The sequence below is a fragment of the Peromyscus californicus genome, unplaced genomic scaffold (genome assembly GCF_007827085.1).
Source record: "Peromyscus californicus insignis strain IS unplaced genomic scaffold, ASM782708v3 Scaffold_17__1_contigs__length_78620276, whole genome shotgun sequence".
NCBI classification, from domain to species: domain Eukaryota; kingdom Metazoa; phylum Chordata; class Mammalia; order Rodentia; family Cricetidae; genus Peromyscus; species Peromyscus californicus.
In genome coordinates this window covers 56,640,144-56,655,693 of record NW_026294469.1, presented here as the reverse complement: position 1 = coordinate 56,655,693, position 15,550 = coordinate 56,640,144, and the positions used below count along the sequence as shown (strand labels likewise).

The following is a 15,550-nucleotide window of genomic DNA, read 5'->3' as shown; positions in this document are numbered from 1 at the left end:
GTTTGCTTTCTTATACAATCCAGGACCAAGGGCTCTTCAGTGGCACCAACTGTGGGCTGGGCCCTTCCATATCAATCATGAATCAAGAAAATGCCCCCACAGATTTGTTTATAGACCAATCTGATGAAAGTCCTCTCTCGGTTGAGGTTCCCTCTTCCCAGATGTCTCTCGAGCTTGTGTCAAGTCAACACAATCTAACCAGCACAGCTCTGATCCTAGAAGAGGAGACCTGCAGTCTTCAGGTCCTAACTTCCTCCATCTCACCATTCACCTCGCTCGAGGAGTTGTTCCAGTGCCTGGTTGAAGAGCTGCATTACGCTATCAACTGTTTCAAGCTCAGTGACATAATAAACTGAAGAAGGTAGACGCTATGGGATGAAGGCTGCATGGCTTCAGTCACAAAGGGACAATACCCACTCCATGCACTACCACCCCCTTACCCCACCCCAAAGCTCATTCTTAGATAGCCTGGTAACTCTCAAGAAGAAAGTATCTTAAAATTTCATGTTTGTCAGAGAATTGGAGGGAAGACACAAGGAAATTGTACACAATAGAGGAGGGAATCATGAAGAAAGGAAAGAGGAAGACCCAGAAATTGATAAACCATGAGTTTAGTCTTAACACATGTGTAACCAGAAATTAAGTAAGAAAAATTTATCTGTACACAGAATTTAATGGTGCACACCACTTCTCTTTGAGAGGAATTTAAGGTTTCCCCTTAAGTTCCTTCAGTTACTTGGTCATTGTATTTGCTTAAAAGGCTGACAGCTAAAATAGCCACTGCTTATAGACAAGCGCATCGAGATAATGTCACCACAGCTTCCGAGAATAATACCAAATGAAAACAGGTAAAAGAACAGTCTTTGACACATCCCTTTTCAGAAAGGCAGGTGTGTGACCACCAAGTGCTTTGCAGTAAGAAATGCCTGTGTGGATCACTCGGCATGGGTCTCAGACCACCCTCTAAGCCTAGCTCCCAAGTCATGGAAAATGCTTCCTAAAATGGTGAGCACATCTGGTGTCTCATTCAGCAATCAACATTGGCTTAAACACTTTTCAGGCTAAACCTAATTTCCTAAAAACCTCTAGGAAAGATTATTTTCCATTTCAAAAGAGAAGCTATTACTCCTTAAGTTTTTCAGCATCTTTAGTGTGTAATCATCAACATCTTTAATATATGATTATCAATACATAATTATTAAGAGTGCTGTAACTGACCAGGCATGGTGGCGCTTGACTTTACTCCCAGCACTCAGGAAGCAGAGGCAGATGAGTCTCTGAGTTTGAGATCAGTCTGGTCTACAAAGTTACAGGCCAGTCAGGGCTGCAGAATGAGACCCTGTGCCCCAGAGAGTGCTGGGAAAAACCCCAGGGAGGGCAGCTTCACACTATCAGCCAAACTATACAAGCATATACTCTGGACTTAATAATTCCAATTCTGGAAGTTTATTCTAAAGCTATACTTACACATTTGTGACTTGAAATTAACTGAAATGAAATATGCAATTCGCTTTAATTTTAAAAATCAAAATTTGCAAATAAACCAAATTTTCATCTACAAAGGACTGACTTATTCAGTTATAGACATAAATGGGAAAAGGAAAATGAAAAGGTAGGGGTAGTGGGTAGCCATTCCAGCTTTGATCTGAAAGTTCCAACCCCCATTGAGGCTTCGGTAATGGTCATGCCTACAAGGGGGGCCGAGAGAGGACCTTGAAGACCCGGGATCCAGATGTGTGGACTCTCTTGGTTCCTGGACCCTGGACGCTGGAGGTAGACCGAGCAGAGTTCTCCAGAGAACACCGCCCGACTGCGCTATACCTTTCCCAGACCCTGATACCTATCTCTTCATTTGTGAGTTACCCCACAAAATAAACCTCCCTTTTAACTATGTGGAGTTGCCTTCATAATTTCACCAATAGGTAGGCGCATGTATTAGTTACTTTTCTGCTGCTGTGATAAAACACTATGACCAGGGCAACCTATGGAAGAAAGATTTTACTGGGGCTCTCAGTTCCAGGGAGATTAAGAATCCATCATGGCGTGAAGGCACAGCCGCAAACAGCAGGCATGGCTTCCTGTGGGAACAGGAAGCAGACGGTTCAACAAGAAGCATGGGGGGCAAACTGGAAGCAGGGTGAGGCTCTACGTTAGGTCTCACTCAAAGCCTGCCCCAAAAGACATTCTTCCTCCAGCTAGGCTGCACCACCTAAACCTCCCCAAACAGTGCCACCAACTAGAAACCAAGGGTTCAAATATCCTAGCTTATTGGGGACATTGCTTATTCAAACCACCACAGGAAGCGAGGGGCCTTTTGATGTGTTAAACACAGAATAGTCTCCAAAACATACTAAACATTAAAAGCACGGTATAGGAAAATGATCATGATATTTTTTGTTAAATGTGAAATGATGATAGTTTATGCTGTATTTTTTTTTTAAATGAAACTGTATCATTAAGTGCAAAAAGAAATTCTAGAAAGGTACAGTGAAAAATAATGGACCAGTTGAAAGGAAGAAAAGGATAGCCATGGTCTTCCAAATGAGCACTTCTTAATAAGTGGGTTTATTTTGAGCTATGCGACGGCAAAATAATAATAATAATAATAATAATAATAATAATAATAATAATAATAATGCCATGACATCTAGTCTCCTTCCCAGGCTCTACGTCTACAGCCAGAGGCAAAGGTCAACAAGTTCCTCTCTCTTAGCTGCTTCCTCTGTCTCCTGTATCTTTCACGGTTTCCCAAACCTTAAAGCATCGGTAACGTCATCTCTCTGAGCAGAGGTTGGCATTCTACGTTCTCAAGTCTGCTTTCCTGAGGAGTGGTTTCAGGAAGTGGAATAGCATAGAAACTGAAACAACAGACCTACCTGAAACAAAGTTTCCTAAGGCCGCACTTAAGCAAGCCTGGGAGCTCGAAGCAGACAGGAAATGGGCTTAAGCCACTGGGTGATTGTTGAGTCCGTTACTTGAGGACGACCACGATTTTTAGCCTCTGCAACAGTTTTTCCCAGGTGGTCTGACACATAGGCTGTGCTATACAAACAGACAACACCCCACTGTCAGCCTGGGTATGCCTGTGTCCTGGAAACCACCTGAGACACAGCTATAATGGCCAAGCCAGACCCAGTGTCCAGACACAGACTTGACATAAGCGCTGAGCAGTTGTGTAACCTTCAGAACGTACCTTAATAGTTCCAGTCGTTCAGAGGAACTGCCTGCTCAGATCGCCTTTAAAAGTCAAATTCCTCACCTCCTCTTGCCATCTTACCCATCTAATCATTTCGGGCCAAGATGACAAGAAACCAGACATCCAGCACATCTAAGGTCCAACTCCAAGGCGACAGTGAGGAAGGCTGGAGCAGAGTAGAAAAGCCTAGAAGCCACCATAGGCATGTGTGGTGATATTTTGTTTGTGCTCTAACAAATAAAGCTTGCCTGGAGATCGGAGTACAGAGCTAGCCACTAGTTAGCCATAGAGGCCAGGCAGTGGTGGCACATACCTTTGATCCCAACACTTGGGATCTCATGCCTTTAATCCCAGCACTTGGGAGGCACAAATCTTTAATCCCTGCACTAGGGAGGAGGAAACAGGAAATGATGTGGTAGGCAGAAAGAGGAATATAAGGTGGGAGCTCACCCCTTTTGGTCTGAGGATTTGGAGAGGTGACTGTGGCTGCTCCTTTACTTTTCGGCTCTTTCAGCATTTACCCCGATATCTGACTCCGGGGGTTTTTATTATTAAGACCAATTAGAATTCATGCTACAAGCATGACAGTCTCTGTACTAGGGTATAGGATGAAGACAAGATGGCTCCCCTCCCCCCAAAACACTAGATTTTAAGGATCCTTCATCAACCCTTACATGACACAGAACTATTGTGCCTGAATTCTTCCACAGCAGCTTACTTTGCCTAAAAAATTCCAGAAATGACTTTCCTTGGCAACAAGCTACACGGTTCAACAACACCTCAAGTCACAGTATTTGCATAACTGCTTGAGCTCTGTGCAATCAGTCTAATTCCTTCTTAACACTGTGTCCTTTGAGGGGAGGGTGGGGGTTAATAAGGGATAGTTTATTCTAGAGCTAAATATGGGTGTTCATGGCCCAGGAACATGGATTCAGGTCATCCCCAAATACCACATTTCAACGTGATAACAGTTTCATGACTTATTTGTATTTTTTAATTATATATAATGTATTTCAATCATATTCTTTCCCCTCACCCAATTCCTCCCAGATATTCCCCCACTTAGTAATAGAGGAAAAAGAAGTAATGAATCAAGGCACTTTTAAAACACTGTAAGCAGAAACATCAGCTAGATAGGGAACAAAGTGGAGACGTCTCTGCTGGAAGTCACAGACGCCAGCTGACAACATTCTTAGCCTTTTTGTTACCAGAAATTTTGGGGAGTCCCTTCATGGTCGCCAGACAATACCAGGAAAATTGGGATCACCTCTTGAGATTCTAACTCTTGTTAATAAAATTTAAGAATGGACACAAATGGAAGTTGGAAAAACACTTTATTAGAGTAAACACACACACACACACACACACACACACACACACACACACACACAAACACACACACACACAAAGAGGCAAGCAGTAAATCTCAACCATTACCCAGAAGATCCCAATGGAGAAGAGAGGAGCAAAAAAAGCCATGTTTAGTTTTTTGTTTTTTGTTTTTTGTTTGTTTGAGTTAAGCCAACATGATGGTCAGAGGCATGGTGGGCCAGGAAAAAGAAAGCACAATTAGGAAGTGCATGGCTTCAGCCTTGTAAACTACTACACTAGTTGACAAGAATTCTGGGAAGGAACAGTACAGTATCTCATTCTCTTTTATCTCTTTAGCATGGCTTAAGTTACGTCTACCTTTCTGGGGGTGATCCCTCCTTCCCAAGGGTAGCTCTTTGGACAAATGATTGACCCACCCAACTGAATGAGGTCTCTGCCCAGGCTAGAGACTCTATTCTCTTGGGGCCCTTTAGTGCTACTCTAACATTCCTGCCTCTGGAGAGGTAACCCTGAAGGGCTGGAGAGTTGGCTCAGCAGCTAAGAGCACTTGCCGCTCTTACAAAAGACCCTGGTTCAATTCCCAGCACCCATGTGGTGGCTCATAACTAACTCCAGGCTCAGAGGACTTGAAGCCCTCTTCTGACCTTCAAAGGCATCAGGCCAAACATGGTACACATACAAACACGCATAAAAAAACACTCAAAGGTATAAAATAAGTGAATTAATTAATTAAAAAAAAACTTTAGGAACCAAATAAAAGATCAAAGCCTCCAATCATTCCTACATCTCTGATCTCTGGCAAGGACAAAGCTATAAGGGGTCCAGGAACATTTTTGGCTTTCAGACAAGAAAGAAATCACTTTTCTTTGGGCACTTTTTATCCTAAACTGCCTATGCCAATTCCACATCCTGTCTCGTCATTCCTCATGCTGAAGAGGTAACCTTACCTACCAGTATGGAAATAGGACAATAACCAATCTGGTTTCTTCCAGCTGAATGGGGTGTCATCATTGTATATTATGGATCAATTGGACTGCTGTACTTCACTTACTACTAGAATCTGCTGTGTATCTGACTTCTTCAATCAAGAGATATAATACATGTGTGTCCCATGCATAAGAGCTTTGTTTGACAATACATGTGTATCCCATGCATTCGGTTTTTTTTTTCTTTAGCTTCTTTTCTATATTTTGGAAGGTGGTAGGGAAACTAAAAGATATAGCTTATGTGTTAGAAAATACATTTCTTTTCCTTTAAAAAAAAAAGCAATATTCAGATGATCTACTTCCTTTCAATGGGTATGAAAAGAAAAGACACCAGGATGTGAGTGATACCTGGGCTGGCCCAGCATCATCAGTGTGTGCATGGCAGTCAAACACATTCTCCACTTGTTGCATCCTGCCCTTCTTGAGCTTGCACCATTGGCAAGAGTGGGGCCAATGAGCTGCTGGAAAAATCCAGAGAATTAGTCAACTCCTTAAGGACTGACAACCCTAACACATCTTTCTAGAAATAAAGAACCAAATGCAAGCCGGGTGACGGTGGCGCACGCCTTTAATCCCAGTATGTGGGAGGCAGAGACAGGTGGATCTCTGTGAGTTCCAGGCCGGCCTGAACTACAGAGCGAGTTCCAGGACGGAAAGGGTGACACAGAGGAACCTGTCTCAAAAAAAAACAAAAACAAATGCTTTCTTTTTGTACCATGGCCGGGATTTCCATGTATGTCCCCGCACTCGAAACCAGAAAGACTCTGTGCATAGTTCCCTCTTATTGCCCTGCATCGGGAGAACATGTCAGGGAGACCCCACAGAGCTCAGCAGCCTCAGGGCTCCGCACTGGACCACTACAAAGAGCCTTCTTTCTCTAAAGGCAACATCCATTTCAAAAAAGGTACACGTGCGCCTTTGGCCTCCAATAGATCAGTAAATGTTTGCATGTCAGTTAATATACCCATTAGTAGTAGTAATAATAATAATAATGTAAACTGTCTCCCATGAGCAGCACCAAAACCGGAGAAATGCTGTGGGACTAACCCACCTCAAATCAACTCGTTCCTCCTTCATTTCTCCCTCTTCAGGTACTAGCAAGCCTTCTTGCGGCAGTTGCTTTTAACAGTTTCCTCTGAAACTAAATATCATCCCAGCAAGCTGTTACTCCCCACCATAGAGCTGCTGAAAACTAATAATTGAGCTTCAAACACCAGGCTTGGCAAACTCTGGCTGCAGAAAACCATTAATCTCACGATGACATTTTAGAGGTCTCCACAAAATCACATTTCCAAGTGAAATAAATCCAGTCCCCTAAATTAGGCTGCATTGGAACAAGGAAATAAGCAGCCAGAGCCAGCAATGAATTACACATGGCATGCTAATTACTAGTCTTATCCAGAAATAGCTGAAGACTGCAGGATTTCTGTTGTTGTTGTTGTTAAAATAACTACAGTCTTTATTCAAGGGTTGAGCAAATGCATCTGATTTACTCACATGTTTCAGCTTCTAAACATAATCACATCTATATGAGATAGATGAGGAGAGAGAGAGGGGAGAGAGAGAGAGAGGGAAAGAGAGAGAGAGAGAAAGAGAGAGAGAGAGAGAAGAGAGAGAGAGAGAGAGAGAGAGAGAGAGAGAGAGAGAGAGAGAGAGAGAGAGAGAGAGAGAAACGAGAGAGAGGAAACTTTGAGGGTTGGGGCAGAGATAGCCAAGAGAAAAGAGACCAGTAGTAATAGTGGTGATTGGAAATGTCCACCAGCATCCTCAAACATGCAAGTATGAAGGGACTTGATGCTGCCTGTCCTCTCTGTTGTATCTCACTCAGACCCCACTGAGAAATGGAACAGAAAAAATTGAGTCCCTACGAGTTATCTTGAGCATGGCCATCCCTTTTTCATAAATGAAAGGATTAGAAATAGTGCTGAGGAAGCATTGCAGCCATAAGAAAGAATCTCACCTAGACACACTTAGTATGAGGAGCTAAGAAGATGATGTGTCCGTCAGTAAAGTGCTTGCCAGTCAAGCATGAGGACCAGAGCTCAGATCCCCAGCAGACATGTAAAGACTAGGCACAGTGGCACATGCCTGTCGTCTAGTCCCAGCCCGGGGAGGCAGAGATGAGGGATCCCTGAGGCTTGCTGGCCAGCCAGGCTAGCTGAATTGAAGACCTCCATGTTCAGTGAGAGGACCCTATGTCAAAAAAAGAAAATGGAGAATGATTGAGGAAGACACCTGATATCCTCCTCTACACGTGCACACATGCGTGTGCATGCGCACATGTATATCCCAAAAGGAAGGAGGGAGGGAGGAAGGGAGGGAGGGAAGGAAAAAATTAGCTAACTTAGAATGTGTAAGGGTTGAAATGAGAGCACACATGAATAAAACAAAAACATGGTTATATTTTACCGCTGCCCTGGTTCCCTAACAACAAGATGAACATTTTTCTATATGTCTGAGTTCAGCCAACAAGATGACTATCTCACCCCTCACCCAAGGTTTCGGTTTGTACCAATGATACACTGTGGACTACAAAGCTTAGTGACAGAATTTGGAGTCTTCGTCCTGCTTACCATGTCCAATTTAATCCTCAATCCCTCTAAATATGACCCAATTTATTCTCCATCACCACATGCCCAGATATCACATTCTAGAATATTCCACAAAGAAACCCCCTCATGGTCATCTGGGGTGCCACAAGCTCTTCTGGGATTAATGAAAGTATGGGGGAAAGACTGTTCTTGGTTGGATAAGTTTGGAAAATTCTGGGCTAAATAACACGAAGGTGTTTTTTCATTACAGAATTCAGCTTCTAACATGCTGACAGCATATTAAGAATCTTAGAGAGAGAGAGAGAGAGAGAGAGAGAGAGAGAGAGAGAGAGAGAGAGAGAGAGAGAGAATAGGCATCATCAATAAGCCTGGGTGACTGGCAAATCTTTTTTCTACCTCCTCAAATGAAGCTCCTCTGAACACCCTCGCCAGGTTCTGGGCCCACCTTCCTCTTCAGTTGCCTAGAGGAATGTAAGCCGCCATCTCCCACTCTGCCCAGCACATGGAAAGTGATGAGGACACAAAAATGGAAAAGATATAAATATTCCTGAAGCTACAAAGCACAGAGAATTCAGAGATCCTGAAAGGCAAGCCACTCATGAAGCTAGTTCCCGGCGTGCTTTAGAGCGTGAACTAGCTTGCCAGCTGCCGGGTCACCACACTTATATCTCTGATCCTCAGAGGTGCCTGTTCAGACTTTGAAATAAAACTCAGAGTCAGTCTCTAAAAAGAGGTTTTTACCAGGTGGACTTTGCCCCATGAACATTCACTACATTAGCAGTTCCCAACATGTGGGTCGTGACCCCTTTGGGGGTCAAATGAACCTTTCACAGGGCTCACCTAAGACCATCAGAAAACACAGACATTTACATTATGATTCATAAGAGTAGCAAAACGGCAGTTATGAAGTAGCAATGAAAATAATGTTATGGTTGGGGGTCACCACAACATGAGGAACTGTATTAAAGAGTCGCAGGGTTGGGTAGGTTGAGAATCACTGCACTACATCCCCTTTAATGATTCTGTTCATTGTTAATGAAACCAAGGAATCCTTGGATAGCGGTGTGTTGAGAGAAGTCCACGGACGCCTTGGAAGAAGACCGACTTATTTATTAAGGAATAAAATTGTGATCACACTCACAAACACAGAACAGTGGTGTCTAATAAAGATCGTATAAAGATATCAGATCCCCTCATCCTGCTGTCGCTGAAGTCCTCAACTCACAGCTAATCCTCACTCACACTCATCCCACCAAGTGAACAAGATAGAGGTATAGGCATCTGCCCAGAACAGGCTCCAGAGGAAGGGAGCCCATCATAGGACATACCAATACCACACAACCCTCCCTTCAGACTAGAGGTCATAGCTGCTCCCATACGTGTCCTGTCCCTGACACAGGCCAACGGAACAGTTGTCCCTCATTCCAGGTCCTTACTATACTATCTGCTGTTCCTTTGGAGGTTGGCCCCATGGCTTGTGTGAGGCTATGGATGGGAAGGGGCCAGTGGGACTATGGTGAGAGGCCGCCTCCCTCTGCACTGTGCATTCTTCTGTGCCTCCACAAGCTACATCTGTACAAAGTACTTGAACCTTCAAGCAGGGCTCTCCACAGACAAACAAGGACCTACAGTTGAGGAGGAGGGAATTCCACAGGAGCAAAGACTTTTCAGGCAATAGAAGAGGCCACGTGTTCTGTGACCAGCTTGTTGGTCACAATACCAAGGTCAGGAAGGGCCAGCAACTGAGCCAGGAGATTGAGTTGTGTAAGCTCTAGATAAACACAGGTAGATGTAGAAGCCTCTGGAAGACTAGAGTTCCTTGGTCTCAACGCTTGCCCTTTCATGAATGTTCACCCACAGAAGCAACTACAACTCAGGATTCCTCTTGTCAGAGAAGGTAGTAATTCTTTTCATGCCACGAAGCAAAGTTACAGATAAACAGGTAAGAATACATACCAACAAATGATGCATGATAATAGAACACATTGGACTAGACATGTTCGTGAACCAGAGTTCTCGCAGCCTCTGAAGAATCTGTTATCAGATAAAGAAAGGGTAGAGAGTCGAAGGGACCTTTCTGGAACCACATAAGGAGTAAATGGTAGGTCTAAAGAGCAAGCCCGAGTCTCCTGCCTCCAACACTCACCGTTTTCCCATGGCCATATTATAACAGCCTTGCAAGAAGTACATGTTTTTTTTTTTAATGGAAAATTCTGAAAACAAAAGCAGAAAGAGGAAAATGGTGGAATCATGGGTGACTTTTACCCTTTAGCTTAACAGTTTTTTTTTTTCATTTTATTGTTAAGAGTGTGAATTAAGGGCTGCAGAGATGGCCCAGTGGTTAAGTATTTAAGCGGCTGCTCTTCCAGAGGTCCTGAGTTCAATTCCCAGCAACCACATGGTGACTCACAGCCATCTATAATGAGATCTGATGCCCTCTTCTGTTATGCAGGTATGCATGCAAATAGAGAACTCATCTACATAAATGAATTTTTTAAATAATGTGAATTAAGTAATAAAATACTGCTTATAATCAAAATTACAGTATAAATAATCAAAATAAGCAAAATTGCATGTATGTCAGTAAAAGTATGCTTTCCATTACTTTTATTATAATAAAAGTATTCATTTTTTCGTTATTTCTTAGGAGAACAAAATGGGAGAGCAGGTGTGATGCAGACCTGTAATCCAGCACTGGGGAGGGTCAGATAGGAAGATTACAGGTTCAAGAGCAGCCTGTGCTCTATAGCTCCAGGCCAGCTTAGGGTACACAGCAAAACCCTACCTCAAAAAATTAAAGGCAGGAGGGAGCCAATGGAAGGAAAAAGGAGAGAGAAAGGGAAGAAGGAATGGAAGATGGTTAACCAATGCCAGTCACCAACAGGCACACGGAGGATGGAACCCCAAGATGCCACATATCAGACGGGGCTACACGGTTAACCCTTCAGCTTTGGGCCAGAGCCTTGAATTACTGACTTGCCAGAGTTCCCTCCCCAACTCTTAGGAACCCTGGAGCCATAGGCAGAGATGGAGTCTCTATTAGCTCTCAATTAGCCTGTCTCCTGGAGTAGCAGGATAGTTGAATGCCTGTTCCAACCTGTGTGGTAGGTATGTAATATGATGAAGAAATAAACCTTTACTCCTGTGAGCCTGTTAATGTTAGGTTGTTTCTCTTTTTCTTTTTATATTTTTTTAGATTTATTTTTGTTTTATGCGTCTGAGTGCTTTTCCTTCCCATACGTATGTTCACGATGTGCGTGCAGTGACTATGGAGGCTGGCAGAGGACACTGGACCCCACACACCTGTAGTAACAGACAACTGAGCAGTCATGAGGGTGCTAGGAACGGAACCTGGGTCCTCTGGAAGAGCAGCCAGTTCTCTTAGCCACTGAGCCAGCTCTCCAGCGCTCCTTTCTCCTTTTTTAAAAAACACTTACATATTTATTTGTGTAGGGGAAGCAGCACCCATGCCATGTCACACATGGAGAAGTCAGAGAACTTGCAAGAGTCAGTTCTCTCCTTCCACCGGGTGGGTTCCAGGAGTCGAACTCGAGTCAGAAGGTTTTCCAGCACATATCTTTACCTGCTGAGCCACCTACTCAGCCCAAGCTGTTTCTAAATTCCAGGCCAGTGTGCATGGTTCTTTAATAAAGGAGAATAAGGAGACGAAGCTGTAATGAGGTAAAAAGGTTAACAAAAATTCCACCTGGCTCCTCATAGCTAGACTAACATGCTATACACCCACGTGTGGAACATCACAGCCCTCTGTACCTCAGTCCCTTCAACCATACCATTCAATCATTAATGCTGTCAACCAATACGGATTGGATCATTATTCACTGAATCAGTTAACTAGCGACTGCATAGGTTGGTGTATTAGAACAAACAGTTGGTCTTCTCTTCAGAGGGCCATCTTGGTAGCAAGGGGGTTGCTGGTTTCCTCATTTGGTTTTATGGAGCACCACAGATTGAGCCTCGGTAGGGAAAGTGCGCAGATGCCTGCCAACATTGACTGGCTGGGGCAGAGTGAGCAGAGTGGAATCGTACACAACTTCGCAGACACTCTCTCAAGGGGCTACTTTGCTGTGACTCAGAGGCCCAAACTCCTACCAGTCCTGACAGTTTGCTTCAGTTTCACTTAACTTTTTATTGCCTGTAAACAGAAAATTCCTAACATTCAGTCAGCCTCAGGAATTTCATTTCCCTATGTGTCATAACAGAACGGCTCGAAGGGGCCCTGGGCGGGACTTCTCCTCAGGAAGCCAAGATGCAGAATAAGGTCTCCAGATCTGCTCATGGGTGCTGGCAAGGATGGGTCTCATGTACGCTATGCATCTTCTTACTCCTACAATCACTGAAGCAAAGATCTGATAGTAAGAGAACAGTTCATAAAAGACCTTCCATTTTGACATACTCTAATTTCTAAACTGTGCCCACTATTTGATTTCTTATTATGATAGCTCATTAGAAGCATTGTTGCCACCAAAAAATAAAGAGGTAACACATCTGATAGTGAACAACAAAGCAATCTTGAGACAACTTGAATTGCATCTTTATGAAAGAGAGAATGTACACATTCCAGTATAAGAATAAAGAACCCCAAAGCAATCAATGAATGAAAGAAACCCAAGGTTCTGGTCAAACAGAAATTCTGAAGATTTCAGGGTTGGTTTTCCCAGAATAATGTATAGAAATACTCGGAAGATGGCTTAGTATCCTACACAAACAAAGGATAAGGTAGAGAAGGTTGCTTCAAACGTTTAAACCACCTGCAAGCTAGCCTTTCTTGGCGTACAAAGTGTTAACACTTTTCTACGGGGGACAGACAGGAAGGACCAGCTCCTTCTGTCTTTAAGGATCAGAAACCTGAAATCACAGGTCACAGAGAATGAGGAAACAAAGTCATCTCCTCTGGTGACAATGAATGGAAAGAATGGACGTGCTACCAGTAAAGGGGAGACAATGGCTACCTCCCAGGTACACACAGATAGGCAGGCGGCAGGTCTTCCCCGAGGAATGCAGCCCCACCCACATCTGCCCACACATTAGACTACTTACAGCAATAGATAAGGTCTTCAGCAGTTTGAACAGTTACCTTCAAATCTCTAGGCATTTGGGGCTTTTAGAAACCAGAACTTGGGCTGTGTCCTGCTCTTTTACAATTCAGAAGGCTCCACTGAATGGAAGGCTCATACTCAATGTGGAATGAAATCAAATTAATTTATGGCCACTTCCTAGGGCAGAGAGAGGAACTGCATGCCCAAACTAAACTCCAGAATACCCAGCAGCCACTGAACCTCTCCCATGATGCCCTAACGTCATATGAAAGTCATGGGTACAGTGATCCTTCTTCAAGTAGGAGAAAAATACTCCATCCCTAGAGAACTGGGCATCAAAGTCCAGCAAGAAAGCATCCAGTTCCTTCAATATCCTATCTCTCCACAGCCATGCAATAGCTCAGCACAACCGATCTGCAGCTGGACAGAAATCCCTAACACGGGGACAGATGGTCTCTAAATGACGTTACCAAGGATTCACACCCGTATTAGTTACATGTACACTGCTGTGATAACAGTCTCTGGTAGGAATAAGCAAAGAAAGATTTGTTTCCGTTCATGGTTTCAGAGGGTCTCGGTCCATTACAGTGGAGAAGACAGGTGGAGTGTCAGGAGCATGAAGCAGAGGCTGCTCACACCTCTGGACCCAGAGGAGAAGGAGCAACAGGGACCAGGGACTGAGTGACAACCTTCAAAGATGCCCCATAGCAACCTACTCCCGAGCTAGGCTCCCATACCCTGAAGGTTCTACAACGTAGCAGCACAGTTGGGAAACATGTGCTCAAAGGGTGAGCAAGTGGGAGACATTGGGAGACATTTCAGAGTCAAACAATAACATCTCTTTCTCTTTGTAAATTATTTCATTCAGCCAACTAGGAGTTCTTTTTTATTCATGTGTCTGTGTGTGGTGTGCAGATGTATGGGTATGCATATTCACACGTGTGTGAATGCATGTATGTGTAGGTGGGTCCATGTACATACATGTGCCTGTGGAGGCCCAAGGTTGATGTTAGGAATCCTCCTTAATTGCTCTTTCACCTCATTCACTGAGACAGGGTCTCTCAATCAAACCCAAATTCACCAATATGGCTAGTCTAGCTAGCCAGTTGCTCTAGGGATCTCCTATTTCTGTCTTCCAAAACTGGAGTTACAGGTGAGCCACCATGCCCATCTGGCATTCACGTGGGCTCCAGGATTCCAAACTACAACACCCCTCCTGCTGGCTCTTTAACCACGGAGCCATCTCTGAGGACCCCAACAAGCAATTCTTAATATTGATTTTACTTAGGCTTTCTCTATCAGTCTCCCAAAGATGGAGTCAGTCTTTCATTCAACTGTACATCAAAGATAGAAGACACTACTATTTGTTTAAAGTTAACTGATTAAACAACTAACTATATGGTACTAGATTCGACTTATATTTATACATTTCCAAATCTTTCATTTAATGTCCTGTTATCTTTAACAATTACTCCCTTCTAACACTGTCAGCCATTGCAAACATGTTTTAAGGTTCCTATTGCTGTGATAAAACACTACGACCAAAACCAAACTTGGGGAGGGAAGGGTTTCTCTCATCTTATAACTCTCGGGTCACATATCATCACTGAAAGAAGTCAGGGCAGGAACTCAGAGAAGGAACCTAGAGGCAGGAACTGAAGTAAAAGCCATGGAGGAGCCCTGCTTATGTCTTTGTCCCCCCTTCATTCCCTCAGTTGACTCTTTCTTTATGCAACCCAAGACCACCTGCCTGGGGTTGCTCCCAGGGGGCTGAATGCCCCCCCCCACATCAATTATTAATCAAGAAAACGCTCCAGACTTGCCTACAGGCCAATCTGATGGAAGCGAGGTTCTCTCTTCCCAAATGATCCTGGCTTGTGTCAAGTGGACAGAATAGCAAAAAGGCACAAGATGCAGTGATCTCTCACATTCTCACGCTGCCTCATCTGTAAAAGCGAAATAAACAAAAGGTGAGATCATAAGATTTTGGTACCTGAGATGTAAATCATGTTGTGCCCTAGAGTGTAGATCTCAGATCCTTTTAGATCTCAGATCCTGAGTAAACAGACTCAGCACACACCTGAAACAATTACTGGACAAGGTGAGGACTGGGACCTTTACAGCGATGTGGAAAATGCAAAGCGGTGGAACCTTCAGAACTAATACAAAGCAAGACATGGCCACAGTTCCTTGCAAGACCCAACTGGTATACCTAAGAGCCCCAAACACCAAAATACCTCCAAGCTTGGAGAGGCTCCATTTCCACACCATTTCAGTTCTTCTGCCAAAGCTGCATACGCCTTTGCTTTTTTAGGTGTATTTTAAAGGCTTCTAAGTAAAATATTTACATCAGTAGGTCCTAATGTTTGTTTGTGTCTCAAAGTATACAAGGTATGGCCTATTGCCAGTGTTTATAGGACTGGTATC

General features: G+C 43.7%; 1 protein-coding gene across 8 annotated transcripts in view; it reads right to left on the bottom strand.

Moving 5' to 3' along the window:
- Nucleotides 1–15,550, bottom strand: part of Ldlrad4 (low density lipoprotein receptor class A domain containing 4) — a 367,454-nt gene that overhangs the window by 275,569 nt on the left and 76,335 nt on the right. The window contains exon 1 of one of the 8 annotated variants that reach the window (XM_052742416.1): nt 3,194–3,209. The exons of 5 other annotated variants lie outside the window; for them this stretch is intronic. Coding sequence is in view for 1 of the 3 variants with exons in the window: in XM_052742421.1 (XP_052598381.1) it covers nt 15,004–15,069 (66 nt within the window). In the remaining 2 variants the exon portion in view is untranslated. Of the gene's footprint in view, nt 1–2,876; nt 2,893–3,193; nt 3,210–14,949; nt 15,070–15,550 lie in introns of those variants that run through there. 2 more of the 8 variants (XM_052742418.1, XM_052742421.1) reach the window with 2 other exon arrangements.